Raw genomic sequence first — 27,846 nt, forward strand, 5'->3', positions numbered from 1 at the left:
AGGAAAAAAAACAATTAAGGTACAATAATTAGGCAGCATAAAGGTAAGATTGAATTAGGTAATGCTGAATAATCTCTTTTTTCATGCAAGAAAGAAAGGCCCGAGTGGGAGGGAAGTCTGGCATCATGAGCAAGAAATTTTGCGGAAGATGTTTTTAATGATTGAAATTTGGGAGTTTTTCCTTCGTGATTTATTAATAATGGATGGAGGCATTGCTCTCTTGTTTAATATTATTTTCCTTTTAAAATAAAGTCTAGTTAAGTTTTTCCAAGGATCAACTGAATTTTTGAAGGATGCTATGCACAATTCATTTTTATATGGACTAAAAAGTACATTTCAAGTCCTAAAATGTTTAGAAACTTATTTTATATACTCGTTGCACTTTTCTCGACAATGATGAAGGTAAAGTTAATTTATTTTCACCTGAATAAATTTCTCTTAATTAATTTATATTATTGCAAAGTTTAACAATGTCGCAATTTTTAAATTTTCTTCCTTATTGACTCAGCTGTACCTAACAGACTTATTCGATTTATTCCTTTACTTAAAACAAAATTCTAAATCACACTGTTAGTTACAAATTGTCATGTCAGCCACGAGCTTGATTTTATTAAATAAAAATTAATTCAAATTAGTTTTAAATTCAATTTTTATAACTAAATGGATAATTAAAAAAAAATTTCCAGAAAACAGGCAAGTTCTAATCATTTTGTTATGGATTTAATAAAAAATAGTTTTACCTACTAACTACTTTATTTTAATTTTCTGTTTAGCTGATGTTGCATCCACATACTCAAAGTTGTCTCCTTTCTTTAATGTTTTTAAACGTTTTAAACACACCTATGCTATCAGCTCTACCTCTCTCATACTTCTACTTATCTTAGAATTTGTTTGTATTATATATCCATATATTTAATTATTAAAAAAATAATCAAAATTTGGTTCTGAAACTTTATTAGGAATCTTGAAAAAAAAACATAAATTTTTAAAAGTTTAATTATTTAATACTAAAATAATTCATAAACTAAACTAATTAAATTCTATTACAATGAATAAAATAAGCAAAAATAAAACCGATAGATATTGGGGTAGATATAATTGTAGAAATTTTATAATATCAGACAATTTAGTTACATTAATTACATTAATATTAGCAAGTCAATTATTAGCTATTGAAGCATCTAAGAAAGTAGCACAGAGAGATCTTCTTCCAGAAAGAAACTTAATTGAAAAAGTTCCCATAACACCTGCACAAGAAATTAATCTAGAACCTCAAACTCCCAGCAATTCTAGCTCTAAATTAGACGATGTCAAACCTCAAGATTTTCCTATTAATTCTCAAATTGCAATTGAACATAATCTTCATGTGAAAATTACTGAATTATTGCGACAAGAAATATTAGATCAATTTAAAGTAATCAATCATGATTTGCAGGAACTTTCTGAAGAACTTCATCCAACTAAAAGTAATAAGAAGCCCCTAAAGGAGAAATCTCGAAAAAATTCTTTGATATTAAAATTATCTAAATCTCTTCCAATAGATGAAACTGAAATGTGTGAAGTTGAACATTCTGTTCTAAATAATTTTCAAAGTGAGCTCCAAGCTTCATTGAATGGTACAAATCAAGCTAATAGTAATACAAACTGTCCTCTAAATGATAACACAGATACATGTGAGGAATTAATAAAATTGATTCTCTGTGGTTACAATCATCTTAAAAATGCATTTGATTTGGCCACAAGGAGTAGTGCTGCCGTAAATGAATGTAACATGTGGAAGAATAAGTTGGAAGAGTACAAAGAAAAGTCTACGAGAGTTCTAGATGACAAAATAACATCTCTTTCCCAAAAATACAATTTGCAAATAGATAATTTGAAAACTGATTTGCAAAATTTGCAGAACAAAGCTAATTTGTACATAAAAATAATTAAGGAAGATGGACTTGAAGTTTGTTCCTTCAGAATTATTAGTGGAAATATCCAAGATGCTGTAGACAAGTTTAAGCAATTGAAAGATGAATTTGGGAGTTTAGAAGATTTCATGATACGTTCTATTCTAAAGACTATATATAGTTTTGAGAGATTAGAAAATATAATGAATTTTCTAAGAAAGCTTCCTGATTGCTCTCAAGATAGGATATCTTATCCAATTCTATACGACTTAATGCAAGCCAATAATCACTTAAATAGCCCAGAAATGTTGGTTCTCTCTGGAACTCTTTCACAATGCATGAATTCTTCAGAATTACTTACTAAAGTGGATGCAAATGTTTTAAAAATCCTCGATTCATGGGCAAACAAAATCCAGAAAACTAATGATCACAAACAAATAATTGCGTTTGCAAAGAAATATTATTCTCCATTTAAAACCAAACTTGATGAACTCATACTAAAAGCATATGATAAAAATTTGAGTAATGTTGAAAAGATATTGGAATTTATTCGTAGTCTTCCTTATATCAATCATGGTATTGTAGGTCTTGATGCTCTTTTCAATGGAATGAGTAGTAATAAACATTTCGATAGTTATGAGTTAGTAATGTTGGCTTACAGGATTAAAGAATTCATGGATATGCCCAATGACCCCAAAGGCCCCCAACAAAATGAACATGATAATATTATTAGAAAACTAAAAAACAACCTACCTAATTCTGTGCAGCGCCTAATTTGGCATGGAGATGAATGTTCTGTAAAGAATAGAGCACATAATGAATATTTGTTTGGTAGTCGTATTCAACTTGATTCGAGCAGAGGTAAAATATTCACCTGGAAAGAGGGTGTTAAGACAATAGAAAGTTTTTGGGAATTTGAAACTGAAGATAATGCGAAATCATTCTCAATGAAAAATACTCATTGGGATAAATATATGTACGCAGCTAATTTTAGCAAAAATTATGCTAGACGTTGGGTATTGTATTGGAAGGAAGGTGGTAAAGTTAATCAAGGATTTTGGAAATTGAAGCCTGTAAATAATGCTAAATACTTTACAATTAAAAATACAAAACATGATGAATATTTATATGCTGATGGTAATAAGAGACAATCTCATGATTCAAAGAGAAGAGGAGTATATACGTGGAGGAATGGTGATCTAAAAGGTGTAATGGTACAAGAAGGTCAATGGGAGATTAATTGTTAATTTTGGCATTCTAATAATTGACAGAAAAAAAAGATTTTGGCCATTTTAAGTTGAAAAAAGTTTTTAAAAAAAACTTAAGAAAACGATAAATAAAAATTAAACTAATGAATAAAAAAAAATTCTGTTTAGCATGAAAATAAAAAAAAAAGAAGTGGAACACCAACGAATATGATAACAAAACTAAAATAAAATATTCTTCCTTCACTATTATTTTTTTAAATGGGCTTTAGATAAAGGTAAAATTAAAATTCACAAGAAAAATAAATTATAAAAATAATTTTTTTAAGAAAGTTGTGAAAAAAAACTACAAATTGGATAAAATAAATAATTTAGTCAACAAATGTTCAATCATGATTGAATCGGTCAGATTGATCAATGATTGATCAATAATTGATAAATCAATTGAGCCAGTCAGTCGATTGATCGATAATTGGTTAATTATTGATCAATCTCGCAGGTAAAGTATAAAAATGTTAATTTTACAAGTTTTACAAAAATGAAACGAACAATTAAAGGAATTTTTCTTAAAGCCAAGAAAATTAATGATCTGCGATTTCTTGAATAACCCTTTCTTTGTATCAATGGCACATTATGGCCAAGAAATGCATTGATATTTTAAAAATTAATTTAGCTACATTAATTGTAGTGTGACACTCCTCCTTTTAAAATTGAAGCATTTTCCAGTTGTATCAGCTATTAAAGCTGAAAAATCAGTGACTTTTATGGAAAATTTTCTCCACGTTAAGTCCCTGTGGTTGATTAAATAAAAGGTTTAAAATTTATCAATTCTCCCATGAGACGTGTAACACTGAATGAACTTCACATGAATTTCAAGTTACATAATGACTAAGAAAAAGTTTATATGCTGAAGAATTGATTACCAACATGATGTGGTATTTATGAATTTATCATAAAATGTTACAGAAGATCCGCACACAAACTCTCTGCTATTGACTCCTCCTTAAGAATTCGCGCCTAAAAGTCGTGATTTGTACATTAAAAGAAAGTGATTATGTTTCGATGTTTTTCATGGTTTCATGCGTGGGAGAAAAAAAATATAGTTTTGTTTGATTATCTCATATATGCGCTGAAAGGAACCACAGTTTGATGAATTTTTTGTCAACTACTCCAACATTCCGTAATCATTTTTAACAAATATCTTTTCTAAATAAATTTTAATCCAATTGGCACATTAAGAGTTATGCATTCGCTTATTTTATGTGTGCACAAATTGAAAGGAAACCATCTAGCATGGGAATATGTAAATAATTTCGTATTAATGACATAACATCCAGGAGGTACACATAAAAAGGTGAGAGGATGTTTAAAAATTCCGAAAAAATTCACGTTTTTGGGTAAAATAAGACAGTGTAAGTAGCTGGTTAGTTGAGAAGGAGAAAAAAAACTAATTGACTTTATATTTCAAATTTTTGCTTACCTTTCATTCGTTTTGCGTGAAGGAAAATCTGTGAATTTGTAAATCCCCCATCAATATGCGGCTTGTGAGTGAAAATACTTGAGATATGCCCACTTCTTTACTTCCGAAAGTGAGACACTCATCATTCATATTTGTACGCAATTGAAGCTATTGTGGAGTTTTTTTTCCTTCTACTATTTAACTTGAAAATCACAATCCGGAAGATGGTCCAACTTGTTGAGTGTTTTTGCTCATCATGCTTCTTCACAATTTTTCTTCAGCCCACAACGTTAGATGAGCAGATCAACAAAAATTTACAATTGTCCAATCATGTGCAGCAGCAGCAAAAAGAAAGAAAAAAAAAAGAAATAAGCAAGATATTCTTCAATAACGAACTTTATGTGGAATTGAAAGAAAAATTTAATGTCGAAGATCGTGCGCGGATCATGCGTGCATCAACATTCTTTTTTTGTGCATTTTATGCAAAATCATTGTGTGGCTCATCTTCTGTCCAAACCCATTTTTTTTCATCATAAAAAATAAATTCTTTCACCTAAATCTTCTTAATCCATTGCATTGTTCCTCGCTGCTAAATTGTACGATGTGCTCATGAATTTTTTTTAGTGTACAAAAACAACCCGAAATTATGCTCACTACGCCGCTTGTCCACGGTGATGTGATAATGATGTCCAAGCAAAAATGGCATTGGCATTCAAAAGTGTGCAAAGCGTTGAACAACACAAGAAATTGATGGGCATCGCACGGAGAGGATCGAAGATCTAACAGAAGTGGGCTTGTAAATGTTTGATGAGTACGTTCCAGTGCACTGGATCATCAATCATCATCTTCACATGGCGCTGTGATATTGTAATCCAAAATGCCAATAAACTTTTCCATCTCCCGAATTAACCAAAAGAAAAAAAAAGAACTGAAGAGTGTTCCATGAAAAATGAAAGTTTGGCACGAGATAATAATAAGTATAAATTAGCTAACAGCTAAATTCCAACAAATTGTGCATAGAAATGCTAAATTTGGAATTTGTGCAGCTGAAAAGAGAAGTGTTATTAATATTTGCATACTGGACATTTTTGGCAAGAGTAAGATAAAATATTATCGCAAAATATTGCATAGAAATCGCACTTTTACATTTTTGCAGCATCTCCCCAAACAACAAACATCAAGGAGATTTTGTAAGAAATATCGTATACCGCAATAAACAAAGACACTGCATTTGGCCATCCAAAATGAGGAGAAAAAAAAGAAATATATAAATTTCCCAATAACTCTGGCAAATAAAAGATTTGAGGTCTCTCCTTCAAGGAGCTTCTGCATGCGCTGATTTATAATAAATGATTTCTTGTATTAAGTGACGTTTATTGATTGAATCGCCGCAATTTATCTTGTTTGTGCATAATGATGTATTAATTTTGTAATAAGATTGAATATTTAATGAGCTCCTCAAACACTTTGGAGCGCTTTTCACGTTCAATTTAAATATTCATCTTAATCTCCACATGATAAAAGTCCATCAATTAAGGTGGTGAGAATTAATTGTTCGACTTTTGTTGTCTCAAAAAATTAGAGAAAAATCGCTAAATGTTGCAAAATAAGCTTGAGAATGCAACATATCTCTCAATTCTTGTTTGTAGGTAATTTTTTTTCTTCTCGTTACTTTTCAGCACCCAAAATACAAAATTTTGCAATGTTGGTATACCGAAAAACTGTTGAAATTAAACTTTTTTTTTGTTTTGCATTTTTTCCTTTAATCTCATTTTCATCTCTGTTTCAAACGCGTGCAACCCGTATGAGAAAGACAAGGATTTTTTCTCATCATCCACAACAGCCCAAGGTAGTCAATCTCATCTTAAAATCATTTATGAAAAGTCGTAATAAATTGTTTAAATATATCTTTGGGTTGTAGTATTTTTTTGCCACCTCCTTCTCAATGATTGTATGTGAAAATGCAAGAAGATGTAGCCCTTGAATTCGCTTTGTTTTTTTTTTCTAGCAACACACACGGAATATTTTCTTAAGAAAAGATCTCTGGCTGGGTATGCCTTTGAGCGCAGCAGCATTTTAGCTCGTTAGATGTTATTCATGAATGGAATTTAATCATCAATTCGACAAATATAGCACGTGTGCGAAAAATTAATAATTACACACACATATTGTAAAATTTTTGTACAAGTTTTGCACAAAAAAAAGCCAAAAAAAACTCTCAGGAAGATGAATTTGGCAATGAAGGTAATTCAGCAACATAAAAAGGAACCGCATCCAGGAACTGAGAGGCTGTTAAAACTGTTCAGATACTTACATGAAATCATCAGAATAGGATAATTTACTGAAAAAGCTTTAAAAAAAGTTTTTTTTTTAACATTTAAAATTTTCCATATTATACTACGACTTCAACTCCCCCTCATGGGTTTCACTAAATAATAAATAGAAAGTATAAGAGGTGTTAGCTAATAAATTTTACCTTCCTAAAAGGCTAAATAATGTTATTTCTGAAGAGGATATTGCTGGGAAATCTTCATTCATATGGCCCTCAAATTTTTGTCATCAAAAAACATTATCTAACACTAATCAGCGATTCATAAGCCTTCCGATCGTTGCTTGTGCAACAATCAAAATAAGAAAATTATTAATTCCACTATATTCATTTTTTTCTACACTTATAAAAAACTTCTTGCTGCGAGACTGCCCAGGAGGAGGACAACAAAAAAAATGAATGTCTTCAATGGTAAACAATCAAAAGTAATGGAAGCTCCGTAAAATTTATCTAAAAAAGATCTCTCTAGTGCGGAGGATGACTTTTGACTTCATTTTCTTAATGCATGTTTGCGTGTGAATTTCTTCGGCGGTTTTACTTTCAATTTTTCAACAACCTTTTTGGGGGTCATTGTTCTTGTAAATAATTTTCTTTATTATGTTTCAAGCGTCTCATAAAATTCAATGCGGTTGCAAACACACATGTTGAGATGGGAAAATTGGAGGGAGAAGTGCTTGAAATTGCCAAGAAAAACTCTTCTTTTCATCGTTGCGACTCAAGTGATAGATGAGGAATTAATTTGGCTTTATTTCATTAAAGGCTGATTATGATGATTAACTTGGCTAGTTTTGTTCACTTTTATTTTTTGATTATATGTATTTTGATGAAAAGCTCTGTGAAGGATTAAAAAAATTTCCCAAAATAGGCAAATTTGAAAAACATATTCAAGCATAAATTTTATGATTTTCTTAATCTTCTTGGTTTTTCATTAAATATAATTTTTGAATGATGGAAATTAATTTGAAGACAAGATGAAAAGCTCTCATTCGTGCTTGAATTGAGCTTGTAAATTAATTCTATTTCCCCTTGAGATTGTGATCAGAAAAGAATTCAATTCACGTTCAATTCTTGATTTTGAATGATTTTAGGAATTTTAAAGATTTTCAAAAATTTTTGCTCTCAAATATCTTTCATGTAGATTCCGTGAGCTTTTTTATATAGCACGAAGAACACGCCAAAAATCTCAATGGAAGTTGTTTTGAAATTTAGTCAAGAAAAAAAAGGAAAGAATGGCAAACATCAACGATGGTGTGTTCAGAGCTGCGATGCTCATTGCGAAAACGTAAAATTTAATAATACCAGCGAATAAAGTTTGTGTTTTTGTATTAACGTGAAGAAAAAAGAAACAGTAGAGTTGTACTAAAAGTGATCTTATTTTCTGACATGGTCCAATTTCGATGAATTTTTGCTACCCCATTCACTTTATGACTACATTTCAATCAACATTAATTAACTCCTCTCTCTCTCACCTTTGTAAGTTTCTTCTTCTCAACAACAGCAAGAGCGCGCGACCTTATGCATTGCAACATTCAGTTTGAGTGCAGCAACATCGCGTTGTTCTGTATTCATTCGCACTTTTTTTTCACGATAAATGGAACATGATATTTTGGCAGATCTATATAATAAAGAAAGGTCTGTTTGTTGGTAATAGTCAGTCGTGTTCGGCTATACAAATCTACACCGTTTGACCGATCGCGATAAAGGAGATTATGCAGAGTACACGTATAAAATTTCTTTTATCGAAGAACAATTTTGACCCATTTCTTCTTGTGGGGAATTTAAAAAAAAAAATAGAAAAATCGCCAAAGAAAATTCTCAGTATTCAATGGAATAGAAAAATGCAAATAAAGATTGCCGAAGAAAGCGGGGCGAGGTAAATTGGAGCGAAGCGACAATTTACCTCGTATAATTATATTGAATTCAATACAGTTTGAAAATATTTTGGGATCATTCACTTCTTGCACTTCTTGTGCTGAAGATTAACCAACAGTTTAACCACAAACATCGCACTTCCAAAGATGAAACCGGCGGATGATTTTTTGTGATCTTTAGCATTTCCAATTAGGCGGAGAGCAATCAATAGAAGATTTTTTTTGAATGAAGCTTTTATGAAAGCTTGTTGTGCTATTAATTCTCATTATCTGAAAGAAAAATGTTACACAATACAGAAGAAGATAAAATGACTTTAGTAGAGCAAACCAAGAGATCAATATGTATGCTAAATTGAATGAAGAGAATTTAATGGAAACAGATAAAACTTTTGCCAAAGAAGATATTTTTAAAGATGCAGAAATATTTCGTAATATTTTGAAAGATCGTTTGTAAAACTTAATTATTTAATAAAAGAGTTGTGCGCATCTGTCATCTCTATGCATCCACATGTTGATGTCCCTGGCCAACAAAAGAGGTGTGTTCAACCACACATAATTTTTACGAGATAGTGCTAAACTCAAATCAATCTCCCGCACAAATTATGTATATGTTTTTGCATTAAAATATTTTATATATTGCAAAATTATAAAAATAATTAATAAATAATAATTATAAATTATTGGAAAATTGCAAAAATTAAGTTTTTTCTCACGATTTCTTTTTTACATTTTCTAACGTTATTCATTTTTTATTTTGAGAATAAAACGATTAAATTAACTAAAATTCATGAATGTAGAATTGTTCACAAAAGTTTCTCTGTGAAACTTTAAGAACTCTTTTAAAACATACATGAAACACGTAAAAGAACTCCCAATAAGATAATCCTAACTCAATTCTGAGTATCTGTATTAGCAAAAAAGGTCTTATTTCGTGGATAAAATTTTCTTCATTTTATGAATTTTCAACGCATTTCTTATTTGGAAAAATTATTAAAATTAATTTACGTTTAGGTTAGCATGGCATCCAATGGACGCGAAAGAGTTAACACATATAGGACCAGGTGGATGCCTTGAGGTGTCTATTGATTGTTCTCATTTCTATAACGCTGCAAGAAGTCGTCATGCAAGAATGTTGTTAACTTAATGAATTTTAAAATTATCCAATTTGAAATAAATTTATTGTAATAGTTTAACGATTTTTTAACCCTTATTAAGCGTTAGACATGCTTTACCATTTTTTTCTCAATTTTTTTAACCATTTTGATCAGCTGCTCTTCATATCCTGACTTATTTAAATACTTATAAGTGTAATCTTCATATAATATATCCGTGTTGTCAATCAATTTGATCAATTCCTATTCACGATGAGCTTCAAGTGTTTCATAAACCTTGAAGAAATTTTAAGAGCATATCTACACACACAAAAAGCAAAACCATTAATTTGTATCTGTTAAAAATGCAATTAATCACAAAAGGGCAAAATAAACAGGTAATTAAGTAAACATCTTCAGCACAAAATCAACTCTTTTATTCTTTTACTGTTGTTGTAAAATTTGTTGTGCTTTTGTGACAAATTTACACAGCGGCACATTTCAAAATTTCAATAAACGACGCTGAATAAAGAAGAAAAAATATATGTGTGCATGAACCGAGGAAGACAGATGAGAAAAGATACATACGTTGTAATGAATCATGTTGCAGGTAATGTGAATTTATTAACATAACATGGTTAAAAAATGATAAAACGTAATCATAACTCATTTGAGATTCTAAATGAGTGAACATGAATGGAATGAGCGGCATTAGAAGACAATTATAAGATGTTCCATTGACAAAGGATTCCGTGATTTCTTCTTCATCTCTTAGAAGTAGTTAACAATAAAGTAAGTACTTCATCTCAACATCTCGTCTAATTTTAAGTGATGAGACTCTCCGGCATATTACTAACAAAGGCGATCACCGCGAACCTTGGGGAGATCTTAATTGCTCACTTTTTTGCAATTTTCAATTGTTATTTGCTGCAAGAAAGGCAATAGCATATACATAAGTAATGTGCGAAACAATCAGACTCCCGATCTATCTCAAACTTGTGGCTGTTGAAGATATAATTTAGAGGACCTTGATTATTTTACTACTTCTATGCGGTGGAAGTTTAGAGTGGATGCGAGGCAAATTGCACTCAACCATTAATGTTGAATCACCCAATATATGCCCCATTGAGACCAAAAGAGGTGTCACAACATCCAAACCATTTGCTAAATTGCACAGTAATTTTTCAAAATAGCAATAATTACAAACTTCTTTTCTTTTACAACCCACACACATGATAAATTTGATCGCTAAAATGTGAACTTTATACGACAAAATTACTCAAAGAAAAATATTTTGAAAATAAGTAATTAACTTTTGTTGTTGCTGAAATTTGATTAAAGAGTTACAAATTGCAAGATTATAAAGTGAAGGGGTAGCTTTTAAAACAATTTACTTTGTATTATATTAAATTTCCAAATAATAATTTTAAAGAAAAATGAAATTTTCTAATTCAGACGACAAGTACTCACGAAATGCGTTTTCGTTGATGAATACAAAAAGTGCGCTTCATGAATAAAATTCACAGATTTTTAAATTAGATTATAAGAGAAATTAGGGTATTCAGTGAATAAATTTCAGTTGCAAAGTTTCATGAAAAATACAACAATTTCGATATAGAAGATAATCAATTTTTTATACATAGAAAATAAAGGATTTTTTATTTTTTTTTATTTTCAAACAATTTTTTTTCTATTATAAAGGTATGGAAATCGTTTTAATTTAAAGTATTTGGAGTTTTTCAGAGTTTTCATAGCTTTTCCACTTGATTCAGATGCATTGTTTATCCAATTTTAAGTGCTCGCCCAAAATGAATAAACTCCTTTAGCATTCCCCTAATCTCTATTTTACTACAAAATCTTTCTGTAATTTTTAAAAGGTAAAATCTGAAATATTTCTCTCCAAATGTTTCTGAAATTTATCAAACCTAAGATGACCACGCAAGTATTAAAAAACTCAATGGGAACTTTAAATCATTGTTGCAGCTTTTTCAACGTTGCGCTACATTTTAAGGAAAGGAGTTTAATTTACTGTTTTAATTCATCTAATGCATGTGTGATTTTTTTGCAATATTTTTCTCACCACTTTACAAATTCATCGTATTTTATGAGAAATGAAGATTTTATTTATAAACCTATTTCCGAAACACGGCGTGAAAGGTAAGCAAAAAAAACCTTTCCGTTTGTCCAACATTTTAACCCTCGCGATGATAGGCCAGAGATTATATCTACTTTACATACATAGCACAAATATTGGAGGGCAATAAAAATGAATTATAATTTATTTCAAATGAATTTGTGAAATATTAATAGTTTCATGATATTAAATAATAAAAATGTTGGCAAAAAAAACAGATGCATAGCCGTTAGTTTAATTGCCATGATGGGCGATGGTTTAGAGTGGCTGAAGAAGAAAAAAATAAGTAAATATGATTCACCGGTCATCCTTGATGGAAAACTTATGTTGTATGTGATTGTGGCGCGCACGATGATGCGATTAAAGAAAGGAACCCAACTGTTTTGGGCCAATTGAAAGCAAAAGTACCGAATTTTTCGACCATCATCAATGACCGCTAAATGCCACTCATGGAGAGAAAAACTTAATTTATGCATCATCAAATATCCGAATGAAAATAAATTCTTTGAGCTTTATACGCTTAAAGCCGAAGATGTGATGCTGAACTCCCTCTTTGAGCATCGCGTGAATCTTTTTTTTTATGCTGATTTGAGTATTTTTGTGAGTAAGGAGATGTATACCGACGAACTTTTAGGAGATGCCACAGGTGATGATGCAAAAAAAGAAGTGTTGTATAGAATATACGCGCGATGTCCAAGTGCCAAAGACCCCACCACGAATTTCACTTTCAATTCGGTGGTAAACGCTGGATGTGGCGGGCTTTGATATAAAAATGGGAACTCTGGCATGGATTGAGCATCAGTTGTTCCTCACCCAGTGCAACAACTAGAAGTATGAAGGTACGCAAACTACACTATATACCTATCTTCTTGTCTTACCTCTAAAATCACTAATGTGGATTATTTTTCGATCTCTGTGCATTATGTGGCGCGATGCAGTGATTTAATTTAAATTCCGTTAAAAAATGTGAATGAAGTGAAATATAAATTTTTGTGCTTAATTTGCAGGTATTCGTGTGCCTGTTTGCGCTCGTCGCATCCACCTATGCTGGATTCCTCGGTGGATTCGGAGGAGGTGGCGGTGGTGGAAGTCATGGGGGTGGATGGTCAGGCGGCGGTAGCGGCGGCCATGGGGGCTGGTCTGGCGGTGGTGGTGGCGGCGGCTGGTCTGGTGGCGGTGGAGGTGGCTGGAAGTCCATCGGTAGCTTCGGCGGTGGCCACGGAGGCGGTGGATGGTCCGGATCTGGTGGACACGGCGGTGGTGGCTGGTCATCCGGAGGAGGTGGTTACGGTGGTGGACACGGAGGTGGTGGATATGGCGGTGGTCATGGAGGCGGAAGTAAGTCCTCATTTATTTTATTTCACATTATTTCCTTTATCGAATCCTTCAAGTTCTTCAAATCCTCGATTTTGGATCAATTTTTCAAGATGAGGCGATCTTTATGCTCTCAGCAATTTTTTTTATCATAATTTTCCACAAAGAAAATTTTTTCGAATTTCTAATATTCAATCTCTAAATTTTTCCTCTTAAAAGATCATTTAAAAGTTATTCAGTTTGAGATCGATTCTCTTTTTCTTCTTGTAAAGTTTTAACACTTTTTGTTTCAACATCATTTAATTGTGATTCAACAGTTCATGATATTCTTCAAGTTTTTAAGGATTTCTTGAAAAAATTGTTTTAAACACGACTAAATAATGAAAGAAACTGTTAAATTTCTTACAATTCTTTCATGGAATAACAAAATTCTTACAACTGTCGATTTGTAAGAAAATAAGAGAAAAGATTTGCGGCAGAATTGAGCAAATAAAATATCAAGATCATAAAATCTTTACTTCAGGATGCGACTCAATACTTCTTAAACATTTAATAATCATTTCAAATCCCTTCTAATTGAAGAAATTGAATTATTTTACTTCATTTTTTGAATCTTTAAACGAAGCAGAAAATTGAATTAAAATCATGAAAACTCTTACAAAAAAAATCAAAAATCTTTAGATTTCTCAAACAAAACTCCTACTTCTTAATTAATATTAAAAGCAAAACGACGTTTTAAAAAGATTTCATTTATTTATGAAAATTTAAAATTAATACAAATCATTCTTTTTTCTTCTAGGCCAAGGAAAAGTGATCAAAGTCATTAAGATCATTTCCTCCGGAGGACATGGAGGCGGTCATGGTGGTGGGCATGGCGGTGGCTACGGAGGTGGTCACGGTGGTGGCCATGGAGGATGGTCCAGCGGTGGTGGTGGCGGTGGATGGTCCTCCGGTGGAGGCGGTGGATGGTCATCCGGCGGCGGTGGTGGCGGTGGATGGTGGTAAATGCCCCCAAACATCAAGCACTCCCCCCTGTGATCGTGCCCTCAATCCGCATATTTCAAAAGCACCCCACTGCCAAATTCTCATGAGACATACAGTTACCACCCCCTCAGAAAATGCTCTGCAGAAAATCTATATTTATTGAACAAAAATACAATTTTTTTGTATTTTTGTGTGTAATTTTGTACATAAAACTGAGTGCGTCTGTGAGCTTTACATTTTTGTATGAAAAGAGATTTTACTATTAAAGACAATCTAAACCAAAATTTCTCTGTTTTTTTCCTTCTCATCTGCTTTTATAATTGCATTTCCGCCATTCATCAAAATTTGCTCATTAACACTCATCATCACTTTGTTGTATTATATGCTGGATGGTTAATCCCAAAAGAAAAAAATTGATAATTTAAAATTCAAAAATTTAAATGGTTTGTGAAAGTTGAATTACTAGTGAAAAAAATTTTGCCAATTGCACTTATTGTTAGAGGAGAGCCCACAAAAAAAACGAGTAAAGCTTAATGTAATGGCTCTTTGCTACCGATCTCTCCGCACAGAATGACATTCTCCGGTCTTATGCTAATGCCAAGAAGGTATTTAAGTAAGGAAATTCATTGCGTTTTCAATCATTATTATGGCTCTAAATAAATATTGGCTAAATAAACGAAATAGGAAAATATTTGCAAAAACTTACGCTGTCATTCGGCTCATTGATTAGAGAGGACAAGTAGTTAATTAATTCAGGTTGAGTAAATAAAGTTACGCAATGCGATCTTTTTAGAAAAAGTAAAAATACGGATGTCAATAAATCCCAAAATAAATCTCGGGGACAATTTTCTTGCAAAAAAATTTGCTGAAATTCATGCATTTCTTTTCAATTTGAACACGAGCGATTAATTTAGCAAAAACCTAATGAATATAATATGCAAATAATATATTTGTTTAAATTATGTATGTTGATATTAAGTAGAGCTTATAGACTATGATATCCTACTAAAATAAATCATACGGAGAAGGTTTATTTTGCAAAACTTTACCTAATGTTATAATTTATTTAAAAAAAAAACTGCTAATTTGAATATTTCTTTCTGCCCCCATTTCATTAAATTGATTATTTGAGAACAATAAAAAGCTTCTTACCCACCATATTGTATTATGGAAAGTATATAACGAGGGCTGCATTGTGAAACCGGCTAAGTCGGATCGGAGCTCATACCGACTTAGCCAGTTTTACAATGCAGCCCTCGATAAAGGAGTTTATTCAAAATTATTCATAAAGGGATGGTCTCGAAATTTTGGAAACTCTACAGAAACAAAATGGCCAAATTTCAAATAATTTTTTTGAATACAAAAATTTATTTTCAAAATTGAAAATACTGAATTCTTATCAGTATTTGGTCATTTAACGAGACTGTAAGCTAATTTATAATTTTTTGATTCAAAATTGGCTCGAAAATCGCTCTTGAAAGTTCCCGAGTATCCAAAATCTTAGGTGTGTAATTTTAATATGTTTTTCTGGATTAATAAAAAAAAATTTAGTTCAACGAGGTGACTTTAGAGCGAGGAATAAGGTTCTAACTTCATCGATCTCCCTTACACATCCCCCTCAATTTCATTCATCAAATTAATCAATTTCGACGAAAGAAAAAAGCCATTAATTCAATAAAATTGCAAAATATATTCAATTTATAAAAATGTACAGTCTTTGTTGTGACATTCTTACAAAACTGAGTTTGTTAGAAATGATATCCTTGTAATACTTTTTCAGCCAACCATTTGAGAGAATCATTATTTTTTTTCTTTTAAAAAATAATTTGTAAATATCAAATAAGTGGCACTTCTTCCTCCCCTATGGGACCTCTGTGCGATTTTTCGCCGTCTCCTGATCCTGCGGAAGGGTCTCCTGTGAATCTATGCTCAAGTCGGCGGTTTCCCCCTTTTCTTCCAGAAGTTCTCTCTTGCCACGGTTCAATCTGCAAAAAGGTTACGCAAAAAAGAATAAATTTTGCCCAAAAAACTAGGTCAGCATGCAAACCAGTCACCTTTCCTTTAATTTAATTATGACGTAGAGCACGAAAAGTGGCACAGGTGTCATTATGGCCACAGACACCGGAGCAACAGTTGTGAGATCAGCTTCTGGCTGAGGGAGTGTAAATCTGAGCAGGAAAATTGAGATGCCCGTATTTTGGATTCCAGTCTCAACGGCAATGGCCAATGCGTCAGCATTAACTTGACGGAAAACTTTTGCCAAGATCCACCCAAGGAGGAAGCCAAGCCAGGGGAGTCCGAGACCCGCAACAATTATTCTCCATGAGAATAATTCGAATAAGTAGAGATTAGTTACAATGGCAAAGATCACGATGAAGAGAATAAGAAGAGCAGAGACAGGCTTGAGAACGAGTACGAGAATCCTCGTGACACGTGGTAGGTATCTCTGGATGAGGAGGCCAATAATGAGTGGTCCCACGAGGCAGAGTGCAAACTCCCCAATTCGGCTGTAGGGCACAGTGAGTTCACCCTGATCGAAGATCACCTTACCCAGCGTAAAGATCCACATGGGCATAAGTCCAAAGGCCGCAATTGTACTAATTGTCGTCATGAGAACAGATAAATTGATGTTCCCATTGAGAACGGCTGTCCACACATTGGATGCCCCACCGGCGGGTGATACGCCCGTAAAGAACATTCCCAGTTGCATTGCATGCGAATCCGGGAAGATCACCTTACCTAAGCCAAAACTCAGCAAGGGCATCACGACAAATTGCCCAAATACCCCAATAGCCGGTCCCACGGGGCATGTTACGATGGTTTTGAGGAGTTTCAAATCAAGAGCTGCCCCGAAGTTCACATAGAGAATGGCCACGAGAATGGCTACGGTGTACGTGAAGACTTTATCAATGACACGTTGCTCGCGGATTACTGTAACACTCAGTCTCTCCTCGGATTGCTCCTTCTGATTGTTCACCGTTGTAATCTCCGCATAGAGATCGGTTTTCCCAAGGAAAACTCCCGAAACGTTGAAGTAGCCACTCCATGTGCCACCACTTATTTCCGATGCTGGAATGACTTTCTGCACGTCCGCAACGATTGTATCAGCTGTCTTCAGGACAACTTCCGTCACACTGCCATCATCGAGTCCGGCTAAATCCAGTTTAATCTCCTGCTCTTTGTGCATCTCCACCGTGATCGCGGAAGGGGTGAAGGTGGCCCTCCATGTAGCAGCGTGTGCCATCAAGACGATTGGCGCCACAAAGACGCCCAGCAGCAGAAAGTACTTCATCGGACACATGATTCCTCCTTACTGTGAGAGTTCCACCTGAATGAGAGCCACACACACACAATATATTAAAGCGAGATAAATCGCACCTTCCACCAACAATGAGGAGAACCCACGAGTTTGCACTGAAAGACCCCAACTGGAGATTGCCCGTCCAAGATTAGGGAGACACCTTTTATTATTTCTCAAGAAGAAATTTTTCTTAAAACACCTCCTCGACCTTCTCACCAACTCACTCAGTCGATGATATGAGACAATTTCACGGGCGAACGACAATTTTATCCCAGGAAAACCTACTGATAACTCACCCAATCAATTGAAACAATAATTACAAAGTTTCGTGCGAATTCAATAGATACTCAACGGACCTCGATAAATTTTCCTGGAGTCATTATGCGATAACGCGGCCACATTGGAAGAAGAAATGCCTAATCTTCAGCCGGTGATCGCGCGAATGAGTTTATCAGCCTCATAATATATAGATGGGTTGATTAAACATCTTGAATTTTTTGCTTTAATAAAAAAGCTCTTCTCAATCTCTAATTGATAAGACCGCAATCGATTTAATCAAAGGCAAGCAAAGATTATAGGAATTAAATATTTAAATTTATTTTAAATTTCAGATAAGACATTCCAATATAACTTCTGAGTACACATAGACAGGGGAGATTGGTGCTGATAAAGTCATCATAAATGTAAGAAAATCATTTTTTCAATTAATTTTGGTCAATTAATTTTTTTATTGATAAAGAAGATCAATTTAGATAAATTTAGAAAGATAATTTGATATCCTTTTTTTAAGCTTTTAAATAGAAAAAATAAAACCTCAAATATTGTTGTAAATGCAAGAAATTGCGTAACTATTTAATATTTTTGTCCTTTTAAATAAAATAAATAATTTAATAAAAATCATAAAAAACTTTTAATTAATGAAAACCTTTCCGGGATAATTTTAACTCATGCTTTTAATAATTTAATCACTTTGAACATAAAATAAGGAAAAAGTAAAATTTTCCCTCAAAATCAATTTTTAAATGAATTTTGTCCACATTTGCCCGGGGGCTCTGCAGCCGCTCACGATCTACTTTACTTTCATTTATTATTATGTTTTATAATGTATTTATTTTAATCAGCTACCTACGTTTCTTATCACAACTGATTCCTTATCTTCAGATTCTTATCACTAATTAAGAATTTACTGACTAATTAACAGTGCAATTGGTGCAATAGAAGAATTAAAAGGGATTACTCGAATTACCTGTTGCAAAAGCTCCAGAAATGACAGTACGATGACATTTCTTTATCTAAATCTGTCAGAACTTTCAGAACAATTCGCGAGAACCGGAATTTTTCCACTTTCCTTGTAAATAATGAATAACTTTATTATAAAAGCTCAATTAAGGAAAATCTGCAAAGGAGCAAGTGAGAATTTTGGCATTTTTCTTTAAATTCTTGTAAAATAAATAGAAATTCTTTTAAATTTAAGGTTATGCAAAGAATTTCTCATCGTCGATAAAGCATGAATTTGCCAAGAATTCTTCAGAAGTTCCTATACGGATTGGTCAGCCAACAGGATACACACATCCACACCTGCTGAAAACCTCAGAAGTCGTGGTGGGAATTACAAAGGATGAACTGAAGCAACGACGAAGGAATTTACTCGAGAGCATTGCGAGGAATCGCTCAAGGAAGGAAAATACCCAGACGGATCATATTGTAAGGGATTATCTCGTGGTATCCTTAAAGTCTCGAATGATTAGCCAAATATAATGTCTTCTTTTTCAGATCATCATTCCGTCAGCAACAAAGAAATATATTAGTGACAAAATTCCATATGTCTTCCGGCAAAATTCAGACTTTCGCTACTTTTCTGGATGCCTGGAACCAGATAGTGTCCTCCTGATGCATTTAGATGGTAGTGGGAGGGATAAGAGTGTACTATTTCTACGACCAAAGGATAAACACGCTGAGCTATGGGATGGTACAAGAACTGGCCCAGAATTGGCTGTAGAAATTTTTGGTGTGGATGAATCCCATGAGATGAGGCATTTTCCAGAATATTTGGAAAAATTGGGAAGTAATATGTCCACATGTGCCTTGTGGGGAGATCATGGTATTCTCCAGGAGCAACCGGAGGTTTTTAAGAGTGTTATGCTCCTTGCTGGAAAGAAAAAGGAACCCCTGGAAGCATTGACTGCCTTTGCGCACAAACAGCGCCTTATAAAATCCCCAGCGGAAGTGGAGCTTATGCGGAAAACCTGCCAAATTGCTTCAGAAGCTATCAACAGGACAATTTCCGAGTCAAAATCCGGTGATTCGGAGCATCAGGTCTTTGCCCGTGTGGACTATCATTGTCGCATGAGGAATGCTGACTTCCTGGCCTATCCGCCAGTTGTGGCTTCCGGAAATAATGCCACGACCATTCATTACATTGAAAACAGCCAGATTATTGAGAGTGGAAGGCTAGTCCTTATGGATGCTGGTTGTGAATATGGAGGCTACACGAGTGACATTACGAGAACTTGGCCAATTGATGGACACTTCAGTCCTACCCAGAAAATCCTCTATGATGTCATTCTAACATTGCAAAAGGATTTGTTGGCAACACTGCTCAATGATGGGGGAACCTGTTTGGATGATCTATTCGACACAATGTGCGTGAAGCTGGGAAAGTATCTTCAAGAGGTGAGTAGCCAGAAGTATTTAAACAGCATCTGAGGAGAGATTTTTACAAAATTCCTTTAAAAAAACAACTCTCAGGTGGGTTTAGTAAGCAAAAGTCTATCTGGGGTAAGTTTAGCACGTGCTGCATACTCTTTCTGCCCTCACCATGTATCCCACTACTTGGGAATGGATGTACATGACACACCAACAGTCCCCCGGACATCTTCTCTTGTTCCCGGAATGGTCTTTACCGTAGAACCGGGAATGTACATCTCACAGAATCGTCGTGATGTCCCAGAGAATTTCCGTCGTCTTGGCATACGCATTGAAGATGACTGCGTAGTCACGCCAACGAATACAATTGAGGTTCTCACCTCCCAGTGCGCGAAAGAAGTAAAAGATCTTGAGAATTTAGTTGAATCGTGTGATATTAAATAAATATCTTGCAACTAGGATGCCCTTTACACACTTTCAGAGCACCCTGTAAATCTTGTAGGCAACAAATAGAGTCAAAATCAAAACCACGACCAACTTTAAGGCGCAAAATAGTCAGGGTGTCTTAAGGTCAGTCAGTGGTACATACCGAACTCCCATCAGGCGTGTCTTGGTCACGGTTCCACTGCTATCCTTGTCGTATTGTTCTAAGTATTGACTACCCTGCTCTGGTCCCACTGGCACCACAAGCCGTCCGCCGTTGTTGAGTTGTGTTATCAATTCCGTGGGAGTATCTGGGGCAGCAGCACCCACGTGGATTGCATCGTAGGGAGCATGTTCCGGACATCCCAATCTCCCGTCCCCTTGAACAATCTTAATGGCTCCCGAATCCAGAAGACTAGGATCGTCATTCCTGATGTTCTGGATGGATAGCTCAACGAGCTTCGGTTGATGCTCAATGCCAACTACTAGGCCACTTCCATCGTCCCCGAGGGCTTTCATGTAGCGCGCAAAGCATGCCGTCAAGTAACCCGATCCTGAACCAACATCCAAAACCCTCCCGCCAGGACGGACGTGGCTTCGGAGAAGGTCTAAAGCGTAGCCGTGCTGAATGCAAAATATTCTCATAAATTAATTAAGTGAAGTCTTTGAAAAAATAATGTTTTATGGCTTCAGAGGCTTCAGAGAAAAATTATTTGAGACTCACCATATGAGGAGCAGAAATTGTTACACCGCATCCGATTCCTTGGGGTCTAGAATGAAAAGAATATTAGCTTAGAATTAATTCTTATAAAATTTTATGCTTTCTTGAGCTTACGCATCCATATAAGGATTATGTGGACAGTAAAACTTGCGATCTGTGTCTACCATTGCCTTTTCCACCATATCCCCCGTGATGATGTTAAATTCTAAAATGGAAAAGAATTTTTAGCCAAATTGGAAAAAAATAGCAAATTCTTAAGAAACTTTTAGCAAAATTGTCACAAACTATTTGGCAAAATTGTACCAAATTTTCAAGAATAATTACACAGAACAATACAAAAAACAATTGTTAACTAATTATTTTCTGCCAGGAAAAGCTTAGTGAGCAAGAAAAATGAAAAATATGCCCCTTGAACACAATTTTTCCTTTAATTAATTATTCTACAAACAGTCAATAAAAATATTCAAATTCAAAATTCCCGTTGGGAAAATTTTCGACGTGAAAACCCATTGTTTTTGTTTCTTGAAAATCTCATTACCTCGCAATTTTCTCACTAAATCTGCATTGTCTTTTCCAATAGAACGCCACGCCATTATGTCCTGATTACTTCTGGGTGATTTTTTACTAAAAATTCACTTTTTTTCTTGGAAATTCTTCCGTGAGGAAGAATTTTCATAAAAACACTTTCCAATAATTTTTTTGTAAGTTTTCCCAAATGTCAAAATTCGTCTAAACAACTCGACTAAAAAAAAACAGTGAAACGTCAAAGTGTTTGTTTATATTTTTGAGAATTTTTGGATGTTTTTTCAATAGTTCTAAAAAGTTTTAATTTTTATTGAATTCTCTGTGTTAATTAGCTGGTTGTTTGATTAAATAAGTAAAGAAGAATAGGAAGGATAAGGTAAGATTAGAAAAAAATATCCTTTGTACCCTTAGAAAGGTTAATAAACAGAATTTTGTATTTCCAGGATGTCGGTGGTTATAGAAACTACCCTGGGGGATTTAACAGTTGATCTCTTTATCAAGGAACGCCCACTTACTTGCCTCAACTTCCTGAAATTGTGCAAACTTAAATTCTACAACTATAACCTCTTCCATTCAATCCAACATGGGTTCATTGCACAGACCGGCGATCCCACGGGTTCCGGACACAGTGGCACGTCCATATGGGGCGTCATTGAGGGTCCACACAAGCGCTACTTTGAAGGGGAAGCCCTCCCGAAGATTCGACACACCGAAGTGGGGCTCCTGTCGATGGTTAGCTCTGGCGGGAATATGATTGGATCGCAATTCTTCTTCACACTCGGGCAGGATTTGACGTCACTGGATGGCGTGCATTGCGTCATTGGGGAAGTTGTCGAAGGGCATGATGTCCTGCGGCAGCTGAATGAGGTGATTTGTGATGAAAAGTACCGTCCGTACAAAGATGTTCGCATCACGCATACAGTTATCCTGGAGGATCCCTTCGATGATCCACGGGGATTCCGTGAACCCACACGGTCTCCCTCGCCAACTCCACGACGTCTTCAGGGTGGCAGAATTGCAGCTGATGAGGAAATTGACGACACTCAGGGAAAGACGGAGGAAGAGATCACGGAAATCCTGCAGGATCAGGAAGCAAAGGCGCGGGCGACAATTTTGGAAATTGTTGGAGATCTTCCGGATGCCGATATTGCTCCACCGGAAAATGTTCTCTTTGTCTGCAAGCTCAATCCCGTAACAACTGATGATGACTTGGAGTTGATCTTCAGTCGCTTTGGCAAGATAAATAGCTGCGAGGTGATCAGAGATCAGACAACTGGTGCATCCCTGCAGTATGCCTTTGTGGAGTTTGATGAGCAAAAATCCTGCGAAGATGCTTACTTTAAAATGAATAATGTCCTCATTGACGATCGGAGGATTCATGTGGACTTTTCACAGTCTGTATCAAAGGTCAAATGGCGCGGAAAGGGAAGGGGAGTGTACCACGTGAAGGAGGAAAGGAAAAAACAAGATGGGAGGAAGGATGAAAATAACTTTTCCAATGAGAGAAGAAGAGACGATGAAAGGAGTAGAAGGAATCAGGACTTCCGGCGTAGAAGTAGGGAGAGATCCCATGAAATGCGTCGCAATTACTCTCCACCAGCAGCACCAAGGAGAAGTGATTCTTCAAGGCATCACCACAATGAGAAGAATCGTTCTCCAGCACAGAGAAGAGGTGATTCATCGAGATATGCAAATGATCGTCAACGTTCTGGAGGAAGGTCACGGAGTCCACAGAGAAATTCAACGAGACGATCGCATTCTCGTTCCGATCAAATCGCCCACGCATCGCGAAGATCTCGCATTTCCCGGAGTCCGGAACGCCAGAGGGTGTCATCGTCACAGTCCAATGGTCGCGACAGAAAACGCACTGAACGCGTGGAATCGTCGAGCAGTGAACGGGAGAAGGAGGAGAAGCGCAAAAAGCAGAAAAGGAACAAGACCAAGAAGTCAAAAAAATCACGCACGAGCTCAGATGATAGTTCATCCAGTGACTCCCAAGACTACCGAAAGTCCAACAAGAAGAAGAAGAAGAAGCACAAGAAGGATCGATAGAAAATCTATACCTACTAAATGGAAGTCTTCAGTTTGGAAGCTATAAATTTGTGTCTCAAGAAAATTAAAAAATTGTAAAGAAAAGTTTTATTTTTCATTAATAGCCAAGGATTTAAATTGGGGTGAGTTCTTTTTTTTTTTTCATTTTAAATGTTTTAAATTAAATTCATATTGTGCGTGATGCTCACAGAATCATTAATGCGAGCTAAATTGGTCTTCCTGATGAAACCAAAAGTCGGAAATCTCACATTTCGCTGCAATCTTCAAACAATAAAAGAATAGCAAGAAGAGACCTTGTAATACCTACAGAATTTCACGCTTTACGCATTTATAATTTTTTATTTTGCAGACTTTATGATCTTTTCAGTGAAGTTCTCTCGTTGTTGGCGAATCTTCTTGAAATAAAACAGGCCATAAGTTGAAATGGAATAATTAATGGATCTTTTTTTGTGTCAAGAATCTTTAAAATCCTGAAAAAAATATTTTTGAATGTAATACTTTGTTCAAAACAATTTTGCATTGAGGTTCAACCCCTTTAGGTAAATGGTAGCCAATGAAAATACTTTACTTGAATTTATTAGCCAATCAGGAGTCTTCTCTAATTCCTCTTCTTCTTTATTTACATTTCATTTTCCTTTTTTTGTAAATTAATTTATTTTAATACTTCCGCATCATTTCTTTCTCTTATTTTCTACAAAAAAAAAGAATTTATCTATAAGAAAGAATATGTGAAATCCAGATTAAATCTTCTTAATTAGGAAGCAATGAATGAATCATAATTTCGCGGCAATGTTTAATAAATAATTGGCGTGGGCAATAGTTCTATACCGTTGCTCCTGCTGGTTAATCCGCCGCCTTGTTAAGTGTATGATGTACTCGAATATCGAGGAGGCGAGAACACAGAAAGGGGCATATAAGAAATGCTTTTGTAGAATAGAGTGAAAGATGAAGAAAGGCAGAGAATGGAACAATGAACTTCACTCTGTAGAATTTTAATTATCTACCATGGATTTTTATTCTTATATTTTGCCTCTTGGGTAGCTCATTACGTTTTCCGGGTATCATGTGTGAGTTAGGTACTGGAAATTACTCTTATGAGCGGAAGAGATTGGTTGCCTATCGTCATCAATATTCATTGGGGAAGTTGGATGGGAATTGAAGAATAATATTTATTATTTATTGTTGTATAAAGATTCGTCTTTGGTGATCAATTTTGCATACAATTATCACCGGAAGAAAATTATTTTTTTCGAGTTTCTTAACAATATTATTTGACACTGACGTTTCGAGCATTTTTATCATTTTCATCAGGTATAGAAATTCTTTTGGATATTTTTTTTCTATATGATCGAGAAGATCCAATCAATGATTTTTTTTCAATTAGCAAGTTAAACCCTTTTCGAAATCAACGATTCAAATTAATTCTCAACGTCATTCTTCTCGCTGAACTATGAAATACAACATAATGTAATCTATGCTATTTCCCTACAACGAAACTTTTGCAAACTGCCCCCATGTTTTTATTTTTTTTTTTTATATTCGTACTCATCCTCGTGGAAGAATGACTTCCTGTTTAATTCAAAGAAGAGGGTTAAAAATAATTTTTTAATGAAGCCATATGTACCTTTGGAATGAGGATATTGTCTTAATGATCACACGACTTGATGGAAAAAAAATGAAGAAGTTGCTAAAGTAAACACCTGCATTGCAATTCCAATATATTGCAATGCAAATAGATAAGAGCAAAAAATAAAAGAAAATAAATTATGAAATATTTCGCAAAATCCGTCCAATCTTATCGCACTGAAAAAAAATTAAAACAACAAAACATAATATGTGTAATGAAAAAAAAAGTCTGTGAAAGAGTTTCCACACACATACCAAACATAATCGAGTAATTTGGAATGGAAAAACGTGTGTGTACAAATTGCTATGGACGAAATAAAAATTATATTCACATAATTGGACATGAAAAGTCACCTCTAAAGCTAAAATTTGAAACAGAAGAACAATCTCAAAAGAGCAATTGTGACAAAATTGTTCAAAATGAGTTTCGCGCAGGAAAAATAATACCTCTAGTATGACCTTCGGGGTGCTCTTTGAATTTCTTGAGAGTTCGTTTTATGAAGAAGAAAAAAAGCTTCTCTTCTCTATGGTGCGAAACATAAGGAAGGTCACGCTACAGAGAATTAAGAGTTTTCGCGATGGAGACACAGACTAAAGTTTAAAAAAAAATTGTAATATTCACGTTGAATGAGTCACAAATTAGCTATTTTTATTTTCTCCATCTATCTACATAATTTACTATCTTTTTTTTTTAACTCACATTTTCATCGTCGTGCCTATCTTGCATTATGTATAGATAGGTTGGTATACTTAATTTATTCTACGACGTGAAATAAAAGAATCAATCAATTGGAAAGAATTGCAGTGATTCTCTTAGTTCACGCAGAGATATATATTTTTTAAACTAGTCTCATTTGTATATAGTTTTCTCATTATTTTTGTACATAATTTTATCTTTTGCATGAAACATCGTCCCTCAATTGGCGTGTTATATCGCCAGAAGCGATGTATGTGAGTGAATAAAATCGGTGGTATCGACATAAATAAATAATTACTCTGCTAGAATGTTGTGTGTGAGCAATGAAAATGAGTGTGTTAAGAGAACGTGGCTCTATATGAGAGAAGAAAAAAAAATAAAACTAAATTGTACATGATATGGAGGTCAGGGTGGGATTCAATTGATGACGTGTTATTTATATTTCTCAATTTTATTTTGTGTCTATTGGAAATCACTCACTCAGAGTCAGCTTAGAATCCCCAATACACCACTGACACTCTTTCCCACTCTTTTTCAAACCTTCCATATAAAAGCCAGGTGAGCTATACATACAATTGTATGCATGCTCGCGTGGTGTAGGTAATATGCGGCATATGTACATTGATGTTTGTTATGTGATGCATGGAAATTTTATTGAGGGGTTTATTACTTAAGATTAAATATTACAATTTATTCTTTTCTTATCATACTGCAAAAATATAGCCAAAGAGGATTTATATATTGAATGAATGCTGAATTTTCTTCTATTAATCCTTTGACGATTAATTGAAGCATTTTCATGATTTTATAAAGCCCAAAAAAATGTCAACAATGACGTCACCTTTGTGTTTTTTGTGTCTCTTGGTGACGTCATTCTTTCCTTTTTTGGCAAAATTTCGTCAAGGCTTTATCCTGGTGTCCCCAGCAGAAAATAGAAAATCTTTTTGATCTTTCCTAGATTATGGAGATTAACTCATTGAACTAACTGAATAAGTAGTGGTCCTCAAAGAGTTAAAATTCATTCATCTGGGTTTTATTTTTTAGCCGAGTTCATTTGCGAACGTTCAGCTTTTCTTTGTTGACTTCAAATGAATAAAGATGCATAAAAAAGCTTTTATTCTCATAAAGTCGATCGAATGAGTTCGGTTAAAGGAAAAGTTCTTGAGCTTTTTACTGAAGTCTTAAAATAGTTAGTTGAGAATTGAATTTTCTTTCAAAAAGAAATTCCTGAGCAAATCTTGGTTAAAAGCCATTCAAGATTTTCATTAGAAGCACATGATTAATTGTAAGCATAATGATATGTTTGATGCATTGAAGGAAAATAAGTTATAATGTAGGCGTGGCTTATTGCTTTTTGAGTAAAATGTAATGAAAAATTATGATGATTCTTTACAACGTTTTTGTGGTTGTTTTTCATGATTCTACAAATTTTTTTTTTACTATATGTTTCATTGCAAAAATAACGGATAGACTCAAATTAAATAATTTTCTTTATTTTCTTCATGTTTCTTCTGTTTATTCCACCCACACTACATTTTGATCAAAATATAACATATTTTATTAATCTTTTAAATTA

General features: G+C 34.3%; 6 protein-coding genes across 8 annotated transcripts; 4 read left to right on the forward strand and 2 right to left on the reverse strand.

The window, feature by feature from the left end:
* The first annotated feature begins 842 nt into the window (after window positions 1-842).
* On the forward strand, window positions 843-3,258 carry LOC129788863 (uncharacterized). Its single transcript, XM_055825260.1, has one exon. The coding sequence runs from the start codon at window positions 1,049-1,051 to the stop codon at window positions 3,137-3,139; it is 2,091 nt and encodes a 696-aa protein (XP_055681235.1). The 5' UTR covers window positions 843-1,048; the 3' UTR covers window positions 3,140-3,258.
* A 9,522-nt stretch (window positions 3,259-12,780) lies between these two features.
* Window positions 12,781-14,563, forward strand: LOC129788868 (uncharacterized). The gene is made up of 3 exons (XM_055825268.1): window positions 12,781-12,820; window positions 12,989-13,319; window positions 14,095-14,563. Exons 1-3 carry the CDS (start codon window positions 12,815-12,817, stop codon window positions 14,298-14,300), a joined length of 543 nt encoding a protein of 180 aa, XP_055681243.1. The 5' UTR covers window positions 12,781-12,814; the 3' UTR covers window positions 14,301-14,563.
* Window positions 14,564-15,949: 1,386 nt separating this feature from the next.
* LOC129788866 (ileal sodium/bile acid cotransporter-like) lies at window positions 15,950-18,862 on the reverse strand. 3 transcript variants are annotated; one of them, XM_055825266.1, is made up of 3 exons: window positions 18,827-18,862; window positions 16,334-17,607; window positions 15,950-16,264 (listed from the first exon to the last, which is right to left on the reverse strand). In XM_055825266.1, the coding sequence occupies exons 2-3, from the start codon at window positions 17,578-17,580 to the stop codon at window positions 16,141-16,143; spliced, it is 1,371 nt and encodes a 456-aa protein (XP_055681241.1). In that variant the 5' UTR covers window positions 17,581-17,607; window positions 18,827-18,862; the 3' UTR covers window positions 15,950-16,140. The 3 variants fall into 3 exon arrangements, with proteins under 3 accessions (XP_055681241.1, XP_055681239.1, XP_055681238.1); XM_055825264.1 differs by having other exon boundaries at window positions 18,710-18,846; XM_055825263.1 differs by lacking the exon at window positions 18,827-18,862 and adding an exon at window positions 17,685-18,042.
* Window positions 18,863-18,864: 2 nt separating this feature from the next.
* Window positions 18,865-20,685, forward strand: LOC129788865 (xaa-Pro aminopeptidase 3). The gene is made up of 4 exons (XM_055825262.1): window positions 18,865-18,990; window positions 19,055-19,284; window positions 19,354-20,253; window positions 20,329-20,685. The coding sequence occupies exons 1-4, from the start codon at window positions 18,939-18,941 to the stop codon at window positions 20,668-20,670; spliced, it is 1,524 nt and encodes a 507-aa protein (XP_055681237.1). The 5' UTR covers window positions 18,865-18,938; the 3' UTR covers window positions 20,671-20,685.
* LOC129788867 (protein-L-isoaspartate(D-aspartate) O-methyltransferase) lies at window positions 20,643-22,024 on the reverse strand. Its single transcript, XM_055825267.1, has 4 exons — window positions 21,909-22,024; window positions 21,485-21,575; window positions 21,374-21,419; window positions 20,643-21,273 (listed from the first exon to the last, which is right to left on the reverse strand). Exons 1-4 carry the CDS (start codon window positions 21,961-21,963, stop codon window positions 20,782-20,784), a joined length of 684 nt encoding a protein of 227 aa, XP_055681242.1. The 5' UTR covers window positions 21,964-22,024; the 3' UTR covers window positions 20,643-20,781.
* On the forward strand, window positions 21,934-24,031 carry LOC129788864 (peptidyl-prolyl cis-trans isomerase sig-7). Its single transcript, XM_055825261.1, has 2 exons — window positions 21,934-22,271; window positions 22,339-24,031. The coding sequence occupies exon 2, from the start codon at window positions 22,340-22,342 to the stop codon at window positions 23,945-23,947; it is 1,608 nt and encodes a 535-aa protein (XP_055681236.1). The 5' UTR covers window positions 21,934-22,271; window position 22,339; the 3' UTR covers window positions 23,948-24,031.
* The last annotated feature ends 3,815 nt before the right edge of the window (window positions 24,032-27,846 follow it).

Source organism: Lutzomyia longipalpis, chromosome 2 (genome assembly GCF_024334085.1).
Source record: "Lutzomyia longipalpis isolate SR_M1_2022 chromosome 2, ASM2433408v1".
Taxonomy (NCBI): domain Eukaryota; kingdom Metazoa; phylum Arthropoda; class Insecta; order Diptera; family Psychodidae; genus Lutzomyia; species Lutzomyia longipalpis.

Excerpts from the sequence above, each read along its gene's own strand:
- LOC129788866 (XM_055825266.1), bottom strand. The coding sequence starts at position 17,580 with ATGTGTCCGATGAAGTACTTTCTGCTGCTGGGCGTCTTTGTGGCGCCA. Across the intron at positions 16,265-16,333 it reads ATAATTAAATTAAAGGAAAG|ATTGAACCGTGGCAAGAGAG; the intron begins GTGACTGGTTTG and ends ACCTTTTTGCAG.
- LOC129788868 (XM_055825268.1), top strand. Across the intron at positions 13,320-14,094 it reads CGGTGGTCATGGAGGCGGAA|GCCAAGGAAAAGTGATCAAA; the intron begins GTAAGTCCTCAT and ends TTTTTCTTCTAG.
- LOC129788865 (XM_055825262.1), top strand. The coding sequence starts at position 18,939 with ATGAATAACTTTATTATAAAAGCTCAATTAAGGAAAATCTGCAAAGGA. Across the intron at positions 18,991-19,054 it reads GAAAATCTGCAAAGGAGCAA|GTTATGCAAAGAATTTCTCA; the intron begins GTGAGAATTTTG and ends TTTAAATTTAAG. Across the intron at positions 20,254-20,328 it reads TGGGAAAGTATCTTCAAGAG|GTGGGTTTAGTAAGCAAAAG; the intron begins GTGAGTAGCCAG and ends AACAACTCTCAG.
- LOC129788864 (XM_055825261.1), top strand. The coding sequence starts at position 22,340 with ATGTCGGTGGTTATAGAAACTACCCTGGGGGATTTAACAGTTGATCTC.
- LOC129788867 (XM_055825267.1), bottom strand. The coding sequence starts at position 21,963 with ATGGCGTGGCGTTCTATTGGAAAAGACAATGCAGATTTAGTGAGAAAA. Across the intron at positions 21,420-21,484 it reads CATAATCCTTATATGGATGC|ACCCCAAGGAATCGGATGCG; the intron begins GTAAGCTCAAGA and ends TTTTCATTCTAG. Across the intron at positions 21,274-21,373 it reads CAATTTCTGCTCCTCATATG|CACGGCTACGCTTTAGACCT; the intron begins GTGAGTCTCAAA and ends TTTTGCATTCAG.
- LOC129788863 (XM_055825260.1), top strand. The coding sequence starts at position 1,049 with ATGAATAAAATAAGCAAAAATAAAACCGATAGATATTGGGGTAGATAT.